The sequence below is a fragment of the Numida meleagris genome, chromosome 1 (genome assembly GCF_002078875.1).
Source record: "Numida meleagris isolate 19003 breed g44 Domestic line chromosome 1, NumMel1.0, whole genome shotgun sequence".
Lineage (NCBI taxonomy): Eukaryota > Metazoa > Chordata > Aves > Galliformes > Numididae > Numida > Numida meleagris.
Window position 1 is genome coordinate 47,819,726 of NC_034409.1, and position 20,731 is coordinate 47,840,456.

Sequence of the window (20,731 nt, forward strand, 5' to 3'; positions counted from 1 at the left end):
GCGAAAGAAGTTTTCACCATTTTAATTGTCAGGGTCCTTCTTTACAGGCAAAATCCAAGGGATGAACTGTAGTTACAGTGCTATAAGTTTTTTTTAAGCAAACCAACAGATAAAAACAGCTTGCCTGACCAGATCCAAGGAACTTCAAATGCAAAATGCGTGAAATTAAGAACTGAGTTGCAAGCTATTGTTTAAATTGGTATTAGATGAGTGGAAAGTAGCGAATGTGATGCTAATAACTCAGAGGGCTTGAAGAGGAAGTTGGAAAACAAGTCTGATTTCTACACCTGGCAAATAGGTAGACACCTAGCAGCATACAGTAGTAAAGCTTTTGGAGAAGCAAGTCATGTCTCATATCTATCGGAGTTCTTTGAAGGAGGCAAAGAGCACATGGAGAATAGCAAATGGAGAATGGCAATTCAATCAATAGACTGTATTTGGCTTTCTAAAAAGCTTTTGGCAAGATCCTTCCTGAATTCTTTTAGAGAAGCTGAACTGTTACTGAATAAGAAGGAAAATTCTCTTGTGAATGAACAATTGTTTAAAGGGGTGAAAGTGAAATGGAAGTCAGCTTTCGCAGAGGTGAGAGCTCTGTAGAGGTCTCAACAAACTCATAATCTCCACAGAGAGTATAAAGTAAGGTACCAAATCTTGCTAATGAAAACAATAGATTTCAGAATAAAGTAAAACTGAGTGTGCAAGACTACATTGTGGCATTGTTCTAGTAGAAAGCAAATAGGAATTGGAATTCAGCACTGATGAAAGGAATAATTTCTCAGTTGCAATGTAGAAGGAAAATTTGGAATTCTCTCTTCACAGTTCCAAATCTGCTGTCACATCTCCATAATTTCAAGCTGTTGGAGATATTTCTCTGAAAATGCCAAATGAATGTTCCATGGTAATCAAAATGGCAAAGAAAATTGTTGGAAATCATTAGGAAAGGAAATGAGCATCATTGTGTCAGCTTTTAAGACCATCACGTTTGACCTGTCCCAATAAGAAAAAAGCCACGATAAAGGATAAGAGGTACAACCAGCTGAATAGTACAGCCTTTGTGCAGCTTGAATAGACCAGACCACTTCAGCTTTCAAAAGGAGAGCCATGGAGTGGCATAAAAGAAGCATATAAAATTGTAAGTGGTATGTAAAAGGTAAACATAAACCCATTACCTGTTGTTTTTTTTTTTGTAAACAACAACCAGGGAAAGAGTGAAATTTTCAGAGGACGGGATTAAAACTCACAGAGGTATTTTTTGATTCAAACATTTCAATTTAGAATAAGCTTAGGGTTGCTTTGCATTATGCTTGACTGCATGCGCTTTTATTCTGATAAATCACCTTTTAGCGTGGAGACTTATGCATGCACACCAGTACTAACACAGCACGAGAAACAGCTTTGTAAGCTTTGTTCATCATCTTGCTAATATACCTGTCTTGACTGAGGGATATTGCCTCGTGTAAGAATGTAGTTTAATGTCGTCTTATGTAAATTTAAATACAGAGTACTGCTGGCTGTATTTTTGTACAGTATATATACAACCACACATTCATCCTGATGTTAAGGCTGCTCCTGTTACCTGTCAAGAAGAGTTAATACTGAGTTTGACAGAGATGGTGATTTTGTTGTTGCAAGCTCAAGATTAGGGCCCTTGATATTTTATTTAGTTAGCCCAGCATTAAAAAGGCTCTTCATTCTTGATTACTTCTCCAGATCCCACAGAACAACATTCTAGTGTTTATTGAAATTTGAAAACCGGTCCTGTACGGCCTAGGAAAAGGAGGTATTGCTTTTTGCATACAAGAACGTGGTTATACAGTGAATTTCTAAGTCTCATTTATCTCTTCAGTGGATTAGAGAGGAAAATATTAGCATGAGTAATTTGTCTGCTAACGTGAGAATTCTCTCTTTTCCAGCCTTCAGACAATACAAGAGATTTTGATTAAAAATAATAATTGGCAAAGTCTGTGGCTAAAATAGCCACTTCATTTGATTTACACCTTATTTGAACCAAAGGTGACTATCAACACCAGGCAAAAAAGCCCTATTAATTTTAATTTAGCAGCTGAGTTGAAGTTAAGAACTCAAGGTCACAAAAATATACACAAAGAATATTAAATGTAAGAGGAATGTTTAAAGAACACAACAGGACATTTACCTAGACCTAGCAGCAAAGGTAGCTGAGACAATTACAGGAATACCCGCACACCCATGACACTCTAAGTGAAGCTGATTCAGCAAAACATGTTTAGGAACATGTCTGTGGATTCTTTTCCAAAGAGAGAAAATTAGTGTGGTTATGCGTGGCAGATGTTCTATTTCCATATTCTGTTAAAAGGATAGAGAATGCAGAGACATACTCTGTTGTAGATATGAAAATAGAACAACATTATTCAAAAAAACCCACATGCAATAATTCATGGAATGTGTTCTTCAATCAAATAATTAGTTATGACACAAATCAGAGCAATTTAAACCAAAGCTTTTTAGACCTTCACTTCTAACATCCCTCTTCCCCCCCCCCCCCAAAAAAAAAAAAAAAAAGTCATAGAATGGTTTGGGTTGGAAGGGACCTTTAAGATCTCTAGAGTTCCAACCCCCCTGCTATAGACAGGAACACCTTCTTCTGGACCAGGTTGCTCAAAGCCCCACCCAGTGTGGCCTTGAATGCTGCCAGGGAGGAGGCATCCACAACCTCTCTGGGCAACTTGTTAGAATTTCTTCCTAATATCTAGTCTACATCTACCCTCTTCCAGTTTGAAACCACATGCCATCGTCCTGTTGCTACATGCCCTTATAAAAAGTCCCTCCCCAGCTTTCCTGTAGGCCCCCTTCAGGTACTGGAAGGCCGCTATACGTTTCCCCCCAGAGCCTTCTCTTCTCCAGGCTGAAGAGCCCCAGCTCTCTCAGCCTGTCCCAGTAAGGGAGATGCAAAGTATAGAGATGTATGAAAATATTTTAATGCAAGGAGACAGCTTGAAGTAAGAAACTTCTTAAGTCATATAAATCAAATAACTGCTGTGCTGAGTTTTTTTTTTATACTTTTTGTTCCTCCATTCACATCTGAACCTGTCAAGCACCATATAATTTCTTGAAAATAAGTTCTGCGTCAGATTTGCAAGCTTGTGACACTACTATTCCATCATATATTTCATTTGATGGTTAAGAAGATACCATAAAACAACTATGAAATTGAAACAGCAAAATATGGTCCTGCCCAGCTTTATTTTGATGTTAGCATTTCATTGAGATACTGCTTCTCTGAACAATATCTCAGTGAGGACTGAACCTGCATTAGCCTGAGACCTATTTATGATCTAGTTTGTTTCCCCTCACTTCATCCCTCTCCCCCATTTTAGCAAGGAAACAATTCAGCTTTAACATATAAGCCAGGGCAATTTGTTTTTCTTCACATAGGACTTCTTTTACATCAGTTTATCTATCCCAGCTATTTTGAATCCTTTGGTACATTTCATAACGCTCACACAACTTGATTTAGTAGTCAGCATTGGTTTATTTTCACACATTTTTGTCTTGCTACAATTTGTAAATGTCCTTCCATAAAAAAATAGTTGTTTTCTACTTATCTTCTTTAGTATCACTTCATATTTCTTACAGGAAAGATTACTCTGTCAGGATGCAGTTGTAGTTAAGAAGTACATCGTGCTTGGGGTATGCTTGAGTTACAGCTCTGCCTCATCCTTTGTAAGTACATGCTGCTTCAGGTCACTTAAAGTCAGCTGAAGCATCCTTGACCAGTGAGAACACTTCACCTTCACTGCTTGACAGTCTCCCCTTCTCCTGCTGGCCAGTGTCTGGTGGATCTCAGGAACCACGCTGTGGGTGAGCACTCAGAAGCATTACCTGATGAAGCTAAGTCCCCTATTATTCTCAAGTCTCACTTTAAGAAGGTTATACTGATTAGCATTAAAGTTTCCCACCTTACTGATGTTAATCACTTGGAAACTATGACAGTGATACTCTAATGGCAGCATTTAATCAATTAGTAGCCAGCTAGTACGTACATGATGGTGTTGCTCCATATGAAAGTTTCTATCACCGCAGAAATAAAAGGTGCTATTGCCAATAAATCATAGAATTGCCTGGGTTGAAAAGGACCTCAAAGATCATCGAGTCTCAACCCCCCTGCTGACCCCTGCAGGGTCACCAACCACTAGACCAGGCTGCCCAGAGCCACGTCCACCCCAGCCCTGAATGCCTCCAGGGACGGAGCATCCAAAACCCCCCCGGGCAACCTGTTCCAGTGCGTCACCACCTTCTGTGTGAAAAACTTCCTCCTAATATCTAACCTACATCTCCACTGTCTCCATTTAAAACCATTCCCCTTTGCCCTATCACTATCCACTCATGTAAACAATTATTCCCCCTCCTGTTTATATGCTCCCTTCAAGTATTGGAAGGCCACAATGAGGTCTCCCCAGAGCCATCTCTTCTCCAAACTAAACAAGCCCAGTTCCCTCAACCTTTCTTCCTAGGAGACAAGCTCCAGCCCTCTGATCATCTTGGTGGTCCTGCTCTAACTCATTCCAAGAGCTCCACGTCTTTCTCATGCTGGGGCCCCCAGGCCTGGATGCAGTACTCCAGATGGGGCCTCACAAGAGCCAAGTAGATGGGGACCACCACCTCCCTCTCCCTGCTGGCCACTCCCCTTCTAATGCAGCCTAGAATATAGCTGGCCTACCGGGCTGCCAGCGCACACAGCTGGCTCATGTCCAGCTTCTCATCCACCAGGACCCCCAAGTCCCTCTCCACAGGGCTGCTCTCAAGGAGTTCTTCCCCCAATTTGTATAAATACCCGGGATTGCCCCAGACCAAGTGCAGCACCCTGTATTTGGCCTTGTTAAACCTCATTAGGTTCACATGGGCCCACTTCTCCAGCCTGCCCAGGTCCCTCTAGATGGCTTCCCTTCCTTCCAGTGTATTGACTGCACCGCTCAGCTTGGTATCATCTGCAAACTTGCTGATAGTACACTCGATTCCATCATCTATGTCATTGTTAAAGATATTGAAGAGCACCAATCCCAAGACTGAGCCTTGGGGGACACCACTCGTGAACAGCATCCACCCTGACATAGAACCATTAATCACAACCCTTTGGCTGCAACCAGCCAACCAGTTCTTAATCCACTGAACAGTCCAGCCTTCAAATCCATACCTCTCCAATCACTAATTACTACTAGGTAAAACATTTTTTTTTCCTTCCTTTTGGACTGCAACACATGTAGACTTAAAGGCAATCCCAATGACAACTATGCAGCCAGACAGGAACAAGTTTTCTTAAATAAGTTACTCAGAATTTGTTCTAAAGTTGTTTTCTCTGCCCTTAAATACTATTTTCCCTCTTTCCTGTCAGCAGTGATTTATAGGAAGTAACTACAGGCACATTTTGCATAATGGCAAAGAGAAAAAGAAACCACGTTGCCTATTCCTACCGAAATACTTTCCCAAGTCCCATTTCAAAGGGTCTTTTAAAAATCTTCTTCAAATTATGACTTGAAGGAATACTTTCCTGTGGTATAAGCTGAAAGCACTTCTGATAACTGTAAAAGAAGATTTAAGAGCTTCACCGTTCAGGTCACGAACTCTCTCAGTTTGCCTTCAGATGAGTGGGAGTTGGAAACTTACAGGCTGCAACTTTTCTTGAGAGCCGCACATTGCCAGCAAGTTAGGAGTACTTAGGATGCATTAAAGCTAACAGCTGATTCTGCTCTAGAGAATTTCTCAGTGGTTACTTGAAACTTACCATATTCTTGCGTTACTCCTGTATAAGCAATAAAATACTGAGAATAACATTTCATTATGTTTTTAGGCAGGCTATCATATTGGGCTGTTTTTCTTCTTCTGGTTGGTGAATGCTTTCTACCCCACAAATATTATTGTGTGAGTAACAATTTCTCCTGCTAAATTTGCCTAGAGTTGCCTCGTTTCAACTCCAAGTTCTGTTCAGCCAAGCAGCTATAATTGCATTGGTGCCCACTGTATTGTCCAGCTCCACAACATGTTCTCCTGTGTGGCATTGCAGGATGACATCTTAGAAACAACTCTCCATAATACCTATCCTTAATTGCAGTCTCTTACTTGAAATAAAATTAACAAAATCATAGTGGGATGAACAGATTAAGATTCCAGTGGAATGAAGAGACATCTGCTTGCTATGTTATTTTCTCCAACTATGACAAAAATAACACAGCCCCATTCCTGCAGTAATTTTATGTAGATTGCTTTTCCCTCTGCTTAGTCATTCTGCTTGTAAGTTTCTTGGAGAACTGAGCAGAATATAAAAAGGCACAACCCCAGATCACACACTATAGTGTCAATATAAACCCTTTTGTTGTATTACTACCCATAACGCAATGGAAAGCACAAGACAACAGAGCACCAAGACTCCAGGCCACAGCAAGCAAGGATCTGCTCAGACACAACAACAGCATGCACAGGAAAAAGAAGCTGCTTACCTTCAGAAGGCCTGTAAAGCCCTCAAGTAAGCAGGGCTCTCCAGAAAGATACCCCTGCCTCCACTCCAACCCTTAAATGAGCTCTGGGAAGGGTTGGATCCTGGCTCCACCCCTTCTGTCACTCAGATGCATTGCATGGACCTGAGCTCCCCTGGGTTGGCCCTGCCTTCCCACTAGGTGCTCAATCACTGGTTCAAGCCCTGACTTAGCATTTCTGCTTCACCATCTAGCAAAGGTGGGTAAGGGATTAAGTACGGTTATTCCCCAAATGCAGAAAACCTCTACGTATGTTCCATTTTCTAAAAATGAGCAAGTTTTTCTAGCTAGCAGGATAATTGAAAAAATAAATTGATGATATCAAGGAGGGAGGTTTTATCTACACAGTCTGAGGAAAACTAGAAAAAAAAAAACAAATGTTTTATTTTAAAAGATAATCATAAAGTGCTACAAACAGAATCATTAAGGTTGGAAAGAATCGACAAGATCATCTAATCCAACAAATATGATAAACATTTTACTATAAGAGGCAAAAAAGGTACAAGAGTATATATATATTTTGTTATTTACTTAAACCTCAGAGGGAGAAAAGAAATCGTTAAGTGTTCAGGCAGTTCATATGTTTTATTTAAAAAGGATAACAGAATATGCCAGAAGGAAGGTGGTAGGAAAAAAAGCTATCTGAATTAGAAGTGAAAAAAAAAGTCTTAAAATCACGTTATGAAATTAATAACCAAAAGTTTATAAGAACTTCAACTACAAATACTGACATCTCCTCGTTTAATTAGACCGTTTGTGAGTTGATAAACAAAGCAGAGTGGTCCGGATAGAAATGGAGCTCCAAGTGACTTCTTGGATTGCCATCTAGTGGTAGCCAGGTGAGGACAGTCCCACTCACCGAGTTTTATTCGTGTTTAAAAGAAGAAGGAATGAAAAATTTAGACTTCTGAGAGCTGTTCAGCACTATTCTTCTATTCAGTAAAAAACAGTGATCATCATACAATTCAATATGGTAATTATTCCTGCAGAAGTATTTTCCACTGCTCAAAACCTGCAGTAATTACTCGTACAATGCAATTACACTGTGACTTTTATGATAGTTGCACCTTCCATCATCATAATGTTTTGCTGAGCTCAGGAGTCATCCAGATTTGTTCTACAAATGGGCTGCTTGGAGGTTCATTTGTTACTCAGCACTTGCTGGCTCATGCTACCACTTCTGCAGTACTCATCTGTGCCCATCTCGCTCAAATACTTTAGATATTACTAATCATCTAACTCAAATCAAATCGCGGTGGCTTCAGTCATACTCTAACCTAGGAGAACTGCATCAACCAGTTGACCCATCCCCATGCTACCAGCTTACTTTCACAGAAGATACAGCAGTAGTCCTTAACTCATACACTACAGAAGGCAGTCAGCATTTTCCGTAGTTCTGTACTGAGTTGTGATGCAACTTATTTTTATGTCCAAAATTATGCCCTCAGAAATTCTTAGACAGTGTAATAGTCAACACTGAAATTGCATGGAAAAAAAGCTTTAGGAAATGCATCCACTCCACGTCTCGTCATGTTAAAATGAATAATAGCAACAGAAAGGTAGTGGATAGTGAAGAAAGAATAAAACGGAGATACTTTCCTGTAACTGGTTAGGTTTGGCTTGGGCAATGACAGATAAAACCAAAATGACCGTCTAACAAAGTTAATAATGTTTACCCATTTAAGTAGCTGACAACGTGAGAGTTCTCGAAGCGCAGAATGTTTCCTTATTCCGGGTAAGAGCAGAGGCTATGAAGAGCATTCCACTGTTGTTTTGAAGACTCGCTCCTGCAATCTGCTTCAGCTAGCAAAAGCCACATGACATACTTGAAAGCTGCTTTACAGTATGTGAGAAGCTGCACGTTGCAAGAAATCTTTTTTTAAGTTCTCATTTTGGTGTTCCAGAAATAACTCTTTTGTAAAATGGTTTTGATTTTTCATATCCAAAATCCACATTACTCAATAAGCAAATATTTTAATTAGTAGCTAGACAATTTAAAGATAAAATGCCTAATCCTCGCTTACACTCATTAAGATAAGTTTAAACTGCTTGAAGCTTGTAAAAAAACATAATTATTTAACTGAAGTGGCAACAGGTGAGAGGAGACCATCAAATTTAACTCATTTAAATTTCAAAGAGAAACTAACAGTAGAATTATAAGACTTTTTTTTTTTCCTATAAGAATGCTAAAGTACACTGTAAGAACTGTACCTACACAGCTCATATTTTCTATTAACCTTGAGACTGAAGCTTGCTCTTAAGTTGATTGAGAAACAGAGCTTAGTTCTTCCAGCAAATGATTGCTGCTGGTAACCTTTCCCTATGCACTGACATCACCTTCTAGTGATTAACCTGATCTTTGTACAAATGCTTTCAGAACTAGACCAATACAAGCGCATTTTTTGTATAGAAAATGCTTTCTTTACTTACCCGTTCACTTTGAGCTGTTCACTTCTGCAGTGTATCATGGTATTTTGTACTTCTGGAAGTGTAGATTCTTGATAGAGGTTTTTATTATCATGTTCCCCATATGTTTTGTATGAATAAAGGTAACCATCACCATGTCAGGCTTCGGAAATGTTCTGTAGCTAGCAGTTATCCTTTAGAGATCAATTACGATTCCAGCTTAAGACTCAAAGTCCATTCCTAGAGGAGCCAGCTTACGACTGAACAGACATGGAAAACAGGACCAGGGAAAATGGATGCAGGCAGGCCAAGAATGCAGTTTCCTCCCAGCCAGCACCATCCTTCCCTCTGCCAAAGGTCATGGTATATTTAATCCAAGGACTAGAACGGTCTCTGTCATTAAGGAGGGACACGGACACAGACACACTAGAGAGCAGCCAGGATCTACACAAATCTACCTCTTGGCAGATACCAAATTAAACTTGGTATCAGCTTGCTTGCAAGCCTTCTGGAGTCAGTCTTCTGCATACACTGAGGTTCTCCTAACTGTTCTGTTTAGTTCTTTGCAGAATAAAAGGCCGCGATTCATTCAAGAGACTCTACTGATGATACACATTTCGTACACAGGATTTAAGGAGGTTATGAATGTTAGCAGAGCCCTGAGAATGAATTAAGCCTTTTTATTTGATCTGAGGTCTTTAATTACTATTTTTAGGATTACCTATTAAGGCTTCATTTAACTTTGTACTTTCAAACACAAATAAACTAACTCTCTCTTTTTACTTTTTCAATGGCAAAACTCATGCCAGAGTGACGCAGTACCATCGCTCTCAGTGACGTGAAGTCCACCACCAAGCACACCCTCCTGAACTGCATTATGCTCATTGCTTCAAAACTGTCCTGAAATGTATTCAGTTGCAATGAAGTGCAAGAAGATGAAACAGAATTTCTGTATCGGCCCTGGGAAGAGCTGCTTTGTTTGGGCTGGGTGTTTTGTTTTTCCTTTTTGCTAACAGAAACAGGTGCCAGCTTGTGCAGTAACAAGGAAGATGTGTCTGATATTGCTGTTTATTTCTTTTTAAAAATGAAACAAGTCTCAACATATTATTCCAGCAACATGCTGCTAACCACTCTACACATCCCTTTCTTTATAATAATTCTAACTAGATCTTGGCAGGGGTAAGCTGAGTTAGAATTACCAACTTTAAGAGTACCAATCAGAATTCAACCAGTTGAGAACTCCTCCCCTGAATCTGACATGAGATCTGTGTAAATCGGACTACCCACGTTTAACACTGCAATGTCTTAAATACCTTTTTGAGATACGCACATTAAGTTTCTGTATTAGAAACCATTGTACACATTTTTTTCACCGTATTCAGAATAGGAAAAAATTTTCCATGGGTATTAAAGGGAGTTCCAGGTTCTGGAAGGCAGGCTTTAAAATAGTGCCTGAACCAGTTCTTCCATAGAGCCCTTGATTAAAATTACACACTCTCAATAACTTTTTACAGCAGAGAAAATTCTGTGTCCTCCAAAAAAGTTTTAATGAAAAGCAGTTTAATTTAAACCAGTTTGATAGCCTGAATACACAAAGTCAAACCACTGGGTACTAAATACTTTTTGAGATGTATCTACATTTATCTGCGTGTCTACAAACAAAACTTCCCTCAGACATCCCATGGAGCAGAAACAATTTGTGGTAGTAAATACAAGATTCTAGCTGTCAGATTCAAGGTCACCAGTTAAGTTATTCAGTCATTCTCACTTCTAGCAAAAACAGTCTCCTATAGGTATGTATTTTTTTTAATGCTGTTCCCAAAACTGTTCAGAAGCACACTGATCATCTCTGTTTCACAGCATTGTGCTTTTTTATTCATTCGTACCAGTTTTTAGCTGAAAATTGTTTAATTTATACAAATCACCCATGGTTTAAATTGCATAATTACATCTCATGTAATCTCACAATTTTATAGGGTAATTAAATGTTTCTCTAAAGCTTTTTAATATATATGTGTATATATATATATTTATAATCAAAAAAGCAATATACAATTAATGAATCCTTGTAGGAATTTCCCTCCCCTCCCCTCACAAGCATTGACCTTACATATTTAAATACACTGGACTAAATCCTTGGGCATGTCTGATGAAGTTCACGGAATCAGACATGGATGCAGAATGGCTCAAAGTTCACCTTTCACAAACTGCTGGATCCTTCCGCAGGGCTATCTCCTCATCACAGAGAGAGAAAAGCATACGCGTGAACGTCTAAATTAGACCAGCTGTACAGATGTATGGGCTTTCATGCTGGAATAAAGTCCAGTAGTGTGCCCTCTTACATTCTCCAGCATTTACTGTGGTATTTTAGGAGTACGTGTGGAAAGGGTATACGGAACTCTATAGCACCAGAGGATTGTTCTTAAAATCCTCTCTGGGCAAATTACATAGAATTTAGGGCCAGTTTAGGGCTATTTTAACTTTCAGTAGCTATACTATTCTAGAGGATCTAAAGTATCATCATAGTGCAAATGTAACCTCCTATACAGAAACTGTCTAGTAATACTAGAACATAATCTTAACAGAGGTACAGTTTGTTAATGTGGCATGGTGCACTTTACTCAGTTAAGCAACTAGGCACCTTCTTTCATTGCTGAGCCATCCAGTTTTCAAAAAAAAAAAAAATTTAAAAATAACATCTTTGATAATATTGAAAGTATTTGATATGATTTTTTTCTTCAGTAAATTAATCAAGTACGGTATAAACTGATTTCTCCAATGTCATTTCAGTTTAAAATGGGCTGAAAAAAGTTACAATACCTAATGACATTTTCAGAATAGTAACTATTTCAAAAGCTTTTTGTTTGTGATGAGAAAAATTTTCTTTGTGACCAAAAAAAATATCCATGTCTTCCAGCAATTCACAAACAGTTCTTCAGATGCTGCAATCATCTGAAGTTCTGACGATGCCTTGCACTGACAGAACACTGTCCTACTGATGATCAACATTCATCTTCTTTATACGATGAAGCAGGGCATCTTTTTCCATTTGGACCTCAGCAAGAGCCATTTTAGCTTTGGCTAGTTCCTGTTTGAGACATTCGTTTTCTTCAATAAGCTGAAACGATTGGGTTAGAAAAACATGTTATTGGTATTTCTGCATAATGTCAACATTATCCACTACAGTAACTTCTAAAATGGCCAACATCAATGGTCACACCCATAGTTTGGGGAAGGTCTGTTGGGGTCAGGTGACCAATTCTGAGATAATGACAACAGAAAACAGAGAATTGATGCAGACAGCTCAAAAGGCAAGACACCCCAGATGCCACCTTTCAGTTATTGCATTTCCTTTCTGGAGCAGAGTGGAAGTAACACTACGTTCTGAGGTCTAACAATGGATTCTTACCCAGTGGAAAAAAAAAAGCTAAACTGATGTGTGAATTTTGTCACCATCAATTCAAAATCCAGATATGACTGACAGGTTAGTAAGAACCTGGCTCAGCCATCTAGTCCTTTGCCTTTGATAGTTGGGCTGTACAGGAATCAGGGAGATGGGGAGAAGGAAAAGAGGAGTATTACATAGTTTGTGACTCTCTCCTTCATAAAACTCCATCTGATATGGAGTCTGCAGTGTATTACCACTCTGTTTAGAAAGCAGTATTAAACTCATTTTGCTTATCTATGTACTGAGCCATACTTTATTATCTGCAATTTATACTTTCCAACTCAAACAGATTTCTAAACAGAAGTAAACCCCTGGCTCACTCTCAGATAATCTAACAATTGGGATGATTGTAGCAAGTTAGAGGGGTAGGGGGAAAAAAAAAGAAAAAAAAAAAGGGAATTCTTAATACCTCATTTTTGATGAAGTCAGCTGAATCCCTGTTTGATTTAACTGGGCTGGCAATTTCACAAGTAGTCTGTGTAGCTTGGTCCTGTGTTTTATGTCCTGCAGGTCTTGTTGCTTGCTGCAGTGCACTACTTGAATTCTTCATCTTTGACACATCATTTACTCTTTGATTGTCTGTATCACAGAAAGATGCTTGAGAGCAGTGTTTACATTTATGTCTTTTTTTTTTGTAAATAAAGTTTAATCGTCATCAGCAGTAAACTAAAGCCACCTCAACACATACACTTGTAACATTTGGCATGTTTATATTTACCTTCCAAAATTAAATATAAAAATTGAAATGAAATGGAAATAGAAGCCAAATACTCTTTTGGAGGAATAGAGAAAGGAAGGAGGTGTAAGAAGAAACAACACACATCTTCTACCTTGAAGAAAATTATCACATTTGTATACAGAGTGCTATCATCGCTACACAGAATGCAGTCTGAGTAATTAGCTATACAATGAAGACAACAGAGTTCACAATTAAAAAAGCATATTTGAATAACTGCGTATTTCAGATCTTCATTATGAGATGCCTGGAACATGCATTGAAACTGAGGGGAGAGGAGGGCACAAGTTAGAGAACCATTAATATTGCCACTGCAGTAATGTCTGCAGGTCCAAACCAGATCTGAAGACTGCATTTATGTATAAACCTGCAAAACTAAGATTTTAAATTAGAAAATAACTTGAAGTGCTTGCTATTAAGGAAACTTCCTAACTGAAGTGCACTATTATGTCTATTAAAACATACTGCTGTACACCAAGTGTGAAATGGGGGCATCTTAGTATTCTAATAATTTTTTTTTCAATCCTTCTAAATTTTCTCATTAAATTACTCTTTCCTCCCATGTCTAATATCTGAAGGTGGCCAAAATCTGCCCCTGCTTTGAGCAAGGGGTAGGACAGTACAGGTAGTGATGGACAGTCGGCTGAGTATGAGCCAGCAGTGTGCCCAGGTGACCAAGAAGGCCAATGGCATCCTGGCTTGTATCAGGAATGGGGTGGTGAGCAGGACTAGGGAAGTCATCCTGCCCCTGTACTTGGTGTTAGTGAGGCCCCACCTTGAGTACTGTTTTCAGTTTTGAGCGCCTCAATACAGGAAGGACACAGAGGTGTTGCAGCAGGTCCAAAGAAAGGCAACAAGGCTGGTGAAGGGCTTGGAGAATATGCCCTACGAGGAGAGACTAAAGGAACTGGGGCTGTTTAGTCTGGGGAAGAGCAGGCTGAGGGGAGACCTTATTGCTCTCTTCAAATACCTGAAAGGCGATTGCAGTGAGAGCGGGGTTGGTCTCTTCTCACTGGTGACAGGTGACAGGACAAGGGGAAATGGCCTCAAGTTGTGCCAGGGGAGGTTTAGGTTGGATACCAGGAAAAACTTTACAGAAAGGGTTGTTAAGCACTGGAATAGGCTCCCCAGGGAGGTGGTTGAGTCACCATCCCTGAATGTGTTCAAAAACTGTTTGGATGTGGTGCTTAGGGACATGATTTAGTAGTGGGTTGTTAGGGTAGTATGGTTAGGCTGCAGTTGGACTTCATGATCTTTAAGCAACCTGAGCAATTCTATAATTCTATGACCAGATTACTCTGATATTTTTTACCTATCTGTAAAAGACAACAGTTATCAGTATTCAGTATTTGGCTATATATGTAGAAAAGAAAATTAACACATTATAAACATTTCATAAAAGGTACACATTTAAATCTCTATTTGAAGTGCAAGTCTCAGCACAAACCTAGTCATTCTAGCCAGGATATTACCATAATATGCACTAATTAAAATACCTTACTGAACTTCTCAAATAGCACACATTGTAAAACAAAAGGTTATCTACTACCCGTAACACACACACAAAAAATCCATAAAGCAAGCAGACAGCTATCTCATTGAATTTTAAAGAAATGCAACTTTTTGTTTGTAGTCTCTTGAGGGACTCTTAGACACCTGATGGAGAGATGTGCACTGATGAAACAAACCCTGATGGAGTTTTATGCATATTCCTTGTGGACAGATTCAGCTGCAGGTTGTTACCACAAACAACACACTGCTCAAAAAGGTAAATTTCTTCTATGTGACCACACTTAGAATTAAGGCCTGTCACAGCACTACTTACATAAATTACCATCAGTTACCTTTTCATTACTAGCTACATGTCTACACAAATAAAAAAACAGAATTAGTAATAATTGGATTATAATATTGAGATAGCCAGGGGCTGAAAGATACAAACCTCTAATGAAGAAACAGCCATCATCATTTCTTTCTATCCAGAGTATGTCAATGTGTAGTTTTATGGGTACTAACTCACATGCCTTGAGATTTTCACGTGGACTATCATCCTGAAAAATACAAGTATCCAAAAATGAGTTTACCAGGAAATCAAAATTGCTAAGATGTTAAATTAAACGTAAGTTTCTTTAATGAAACTTGAAAGGGAACATTTCAGAGCAGAATTTTCTAATGGGATCTCCACTATACTTCTGCTTTATTCTTTTTCTGTGGATCATATTAAAGGCCTAAATTTATCTCTCGAGTAAGTCTGCTGAACTCAATATATAAAGTCTGGCTAAAATACTTCAAAGTATTTTCACAGAGATTTCAATATGATTTAATCCCAACTGAAGATGCTCTTTAGCTCAGGAGGTCTCAGAGTCAGAGATAAGAAGCCCACACTATATAGTATCTGATTTTCCCCTGACCTATTTGAAGATTCAATGGGACAGCTACCATTCTTGACAGAACTTCATCTTTTTAGAATTTAGTTTGGTATACCGCCAGCTGCAATTCAGTTCATTACTGTACTCAGCGGAAGGAAAACACCGCTAATTACTTCCTTTGGGGTCTCCCCAGGAGATCTTTATAGTTCATTATCCCTGTCAAGCAGGTTAATGCAGAAAAATCATACATATTATCATTAAGCACATAGCAAGAACATTGATGAGATGTAACTGCCAAAGTTTCTTGAGCATCACTGAGATTGCGGCAGAAAGTACAAAAACAAATCAGGAGTTTAAGGAAGGTTTTGTTTCTTTTTCCTCACAAAACACCCTGCAACAATTCTTGTTCAGAAGAATACACACAGCACCAAATAGACAGTGGGGCATATGGTTGAACCATGCTCTCTTGCTCTCCGTTACCAGCAATGATACAGAAATGAATCATCTGTGTGCCAAATCTGTCACTGGTCAGCCATCACAAACAACTTCACTGTAATGTATGCACTGCTGAGTGTGCACTTGAGTGCTTACACTGTCAATCACAATCTCATTGCCATTTTATTGGTGTATATTCCCCACCTCAAACAGCTGTTCTATCAAGAACAGTTTGCCTAAGTCTGCTTTTTTTGCCAATAAGCCAGCACAACCCTGTTTTTTAGATTTAGATGACTGTAACTTCCTTTTCCCACTTTGGCATTCACATTTGTGATGCACTGCAATCTGGGGAACAGATCCATTCTTAACAAATGTCCTTGCACTACTTCTGTTGTAGAAATAGCCCTAAAGGAGTGCTTAAGGATCCTCAGGGAATGAAGAAGCTGCACAAAGGAGGAGGGAACACTGATGCAGTCTGGTATTCAAGTCTGAGCAGAACATTGTACAGGCAACAGCTGACGTTTTAGTCAAGAATGATCTTAACAGAATCAAGGCCTTAGCCTCAGATACAGAATTTGACCTACAACTCCAGTTCTCATTGTGTTCGTCATTTACATGAGTGATTATTAATTTCCAAAGTAATCTTACAATGATTTTTTGTTATTATTTTTTGAACTGTCCTCATTTTTGTATCCAATGGTTCCGCAGCACAGAACTCACCACTTCCTTTAGTTGTCTGAAAGAATGTCTTTGAGGAGACCTGAGAAGCACTGTCCTCTTAGCATTACTATTTTAAGCTAGAGTGGTGAGAAAAGCTGCATTTAGTAACTGTTTCTAGGTAGGGCAGAACCTGAAAATCTGAGTTTGGAGAAACAGCATTCAAGAGGTTTGAACTGGAATCCTTGTTATTTTTTCCTTATTTTGTACTAAACTTTCATTACAAAACTGTCCTGAAAAGTCGCAGAGAAAGTTAACCTCAAAAAACTGTTTTGTAATTAAAATACCATTACTTTGCTAATCAAAAAACCCTACATTAAAAATAAAAAACGAAAACCAAACCCACAGTGCCTTTAGAAATATTGAATACCTTACCTGTAATACTCCCAAACCTTGTCACTCTACAAAAGTGACTAGGAGAGGATGTTTAAAAAAAAGTAAAAATACTGATTTATGTAAATAGCTTGGTTGTGCAGAGAATTCCTCTCTGGGCATACCACAGAGTTAACCAAATCTTTGGATTTTTAAATTGTTTTTGTATTATCTGAAGACATTACAAGAAATGACAGCAGTTTCTTTGAAGTTAACTGTATTCAGATTAGCAAGTTATTATCAAAGAAATGAAAACGCAGTTGCCTTAAAGCAGTTAAATAGCTCTTTGTTAACATACTTTTAAATTAATCATGGCATTAGAAACTTTTATCTTCATAGGCATCACTTCTGCAACAGCTTCATCTTCTAGAAAATGCTGAATGTTTGTGAGGGAAGACGTCAGAAATTCAGCGCTGAAGTTCTCAACGTGACACTGAAGAAAACCATTTTTTACAGCCAGCAGAGAATGTATGATGGCACTGGGCCCACTTTCCCATCTCAGACTAATCTCAGGCGATGGTTTAACTGGTCCAGCCACAGCTTTACAATCAGAACCTGTGCAAAAGGAAAATAAATTTGCATTAAAATTTTGCAATGTACAAAAAGCAATTATGGTTCATTTACTTCCATCTCTATTATCCAAATAGTTTTCCAAAAGTATTCTAGAAGTATTACTCAGGATAATGCAGCACTGCATGTACATAGTAAATTCAGACTGATTTTGTAATCGCTTCACTTAAAAGTACAAAGAGAAATTTGCAGTATATAACAAGTACTTGTGCTTCACTGTGACAAACGAGACAATATAGAAGTATTGTTACACACAAAAGATTTGTATTTACTCAATGCCTCGACAATCAAAAAGCAATTATTTTCATATTTTTCCACCAACTCCTTCAATTTTAACTCAGAAAAACATGCAAATCAGTTCACACCCTCAGGAGAGCAGGTATTCTCTTGAAAAGGTAGAATTTCCTGACACAGCAACGTACTTGCTAACACATTAGAACATAAACAGCAATTAAGATAGAGAACGTGACCATATGTTGCTTCTATTGTTTGTAGCAGCAGATTTGAACCTTAAAGGAGCTAGTATTCTCTTGTTAGATTCAGTTTTTTAACCAGTAAGGACAATTGCAACACTCAACTGAACAGTTCTAGAAATAAAATTAATGATTTAAGGTAATGAGATATTGAGAAAATAAGTCCAATATACATTTGTACTTCAGAAAAAGAGGGTTCATCGCCAGAAATAACTACCCCAAGGGATTTTTTTTAATTCATATCTGTCGCTGCGATGGCTGACCTAGCAAAATAATCTACATAAAAAAAGCACATAATGTTCACAGCAATTATATTAAGAAGCAAGCACTGAAATTTGAAAAAGATAATTGAAAACAAAGTAAGTCAAGTAAAGCCATCTGAATTACATCTGTTTATATTAGTAGGGCATCCACCTGTTAAACAGATTTGAAGACAGAACTAAAATGAGATTTTTTTTTTCCACAGAGATGCTTTTTTTGTTTAACCTCTGGTTACTTCAGCCATATCCAATACATAGGAGCTTAGAAATTGGAAAAAAGAAGTAGATAAGATTAAACCTAAAGATGGATTAAAACTTCCTTTCTATTTGAGTTTCTTTTATCTTATTTTTTCTCCTCTCCCCACATTACTGACATGCAGTTTGTTGAAATCTCCCCTTCTTCATTTCTGGTTGTGCAAATGTGAGCAATTATAGTAAAGCTGAAGAAATGGCTTAGGGGAAGTCTACAAGCAGTCTTCCAATACCTAGGATGAGGTTATAAAAAAGACAGAGCCAGGATCTTCACAGTGGTTCTTGGTTGAGAGACAACAGGCCAAGCTGAAACTAAAGGTAAGGAATGAGGGCAATTGTCCTGTGATTTTATGGTTTCCTGTGGTGACTGCTTTGCTGTGTACTAACATTAAGTCATAAAGCATACCGTATTTGTTACCCTTTACCCCTCTGTTTCAGAGATAACCTACTCTGAATTATCTGACAAGCACTACAAAAACAATTACAGAAACTAGTATGCTGGTGAGTTGCAAGTTAGCTACATTGCTTCTAGATCAGAGATTCCTACACAGTTTAAAGCACTGCGCACTCTGCTGTTAGCAGTACATATAACGTCTAACTTGGGGAGAAAAAAAAAAAGCAAAAAATATCTATTCAGTAATGCTTATCCTGCACACCTCCCAATTTACAAAAAAAGATACTTCACAGCACTAGTGTTCTTTCTGAAATTACGCACCCAGTTCACAAGGCACTTGGTTAAAATTCCAAGATGTCTCTGCTGATCACGTTACATTCATGAGACATACGCTTTTTGATACATCGTGTCTCTACAGACATACTTAGGCTGCCCATCAAAGAAAAGATGTTTGCAGTACGTGAACATATTTTTAAAAGGCGTAGTTGGTACACTGTTAATTTCTCCTGCAATGCTATAGTAACCATTCACAGCCATCAGTGTTCAAGGATTTAGGTTTTTGATACTCCAAACCAGAAACAGCACAGATCAAAACTGACGAAAACCAGGCAATTATTTCATAAGTCACACTGGCACTCTGCTTGGTCAAATTAATAAGGCTCAAGTGGTGGGCCCTGGAGAACTTCACAAGGTTCAACAAAGCCAAGTGTAGAGTCTCTACTCGGGAGCGGCTCTCTTCCTCTCAGGAATGTTTAAGGACTTTAGTACCTAATTCCCTTCTTTCTGGATTAGAGCTACAAAAAGTTGTAGCATATGTTGTGCTTGCTTTTTTGTTGTTGTTGTTTTTACTATTTACTCCCTCTTGCTTTTACAAGGACATGACAGATAACCAAACCTGTCTGCTGACGCATGAACTGAAAGTCAGACATAGATCCTCCCCTGCTGGACCTCCCTCTTGTCTTCAGATGCAAGAACACAATTGTAACATCATGCAAGAGCTGCACAAGCAGCAGCTGCTGGCAATCACTCAGCTTACCATCATTTTTTTTGTTTTTGTTTTGTTTTTAGCTAGGACTTCAAAGGCCGCTGCATCATCAAGCTTCCTAAAGAAAATCCATACTGCTGCAAGGCTGGAAATAAATGGCAGTCAACCACTGCTGTAACTTTTTCCTGGGAAAGGAGATGAACGAGAAGCAGAAGGCAGGTGCATCAGGGATCCACCCCCAAAACCCTACAGTGCAGCAGAGCTGGCATACAGCAATCTGTGTAGAAGGCTGGCAAAGGGGAGGAAAACAAACTGTGACAAAGTGGAATGCCAATACAGCAAGCCAAGAAAAAAACCTCCCAGTAAGTGAGCTAGGTTTTCTGGCAGAGAATGCACATGGATCCACACCCAAGAACAGCTCTGACTTAATACACTAGTTGATCTAGTGGTGCCAATGCATGGCATGTAACTACATTCGTATCAAGCTTTAGGGAAAAAAAGAAAGGAAAAAAAGGACGTCATGGTAGCTCATCTTTCCTGGCAGTTTTCACTTTTCTTAAAGCACAGATTATAAATTAGCTTAATCTGTGGGTTTTAATTTAACGCACAGAATGTTGGAAAAAATAATAAACTGTCCTCAGAAACAGTCATTTAAGACAAGGTACAATTAAGCAAAGTATCATTAGAGCAGTAACGGAATTGAACGGAATTGAAACAATAACAGAATATAATGCAACTTAGTTGAATTTAAAAAAAATAATCAGGAGAATTCAATGCAATAAATGTTTTGTTTTTTTTTAATTGA

At 38.6% G+C, this 20,731-nt stretch overlaps 1 protein-coding gene across 2 annotated transcripts in view; it reads right to left on the reverse strand.

Annotated features, from left to right (window-relative positions):
* The window catches only part of UHRF1BP1L (UHRF1 binding protein 1 like), a 54,933-nt gene continuing 44,640 nt past the window's right edge, over positions 10,439 to 20,731 (reverse strand). For both annotated transcript variants that reach the window (XM_021409826.1, XM_021409906.1), the window contains 4 exons: positions 17,291 to 17,547; positions 15,042 to 15,150; positions 12,773 to 12,942; positions 10,439 to 12,033 (listed from right to left, as the gene is read on the reverse strand). In XM_021409826.1, coding sequence (XP_021265501.1) covers positions 11,908 to 12,033; positions 12,773 to 12,942; positions 15,042 to 15,150; positions 17,291 to 17,547 — 662 coding nt within the window. In that variant the 3' untranslated portion in view covers positions 10,439 to 11,907. The remainder of the gene's footprint in view (positions 12,034 to 12,772; positions 12,943 to 15,041; positions 15,151 to 17,290; positions 17,548 to 20,731) is intronic.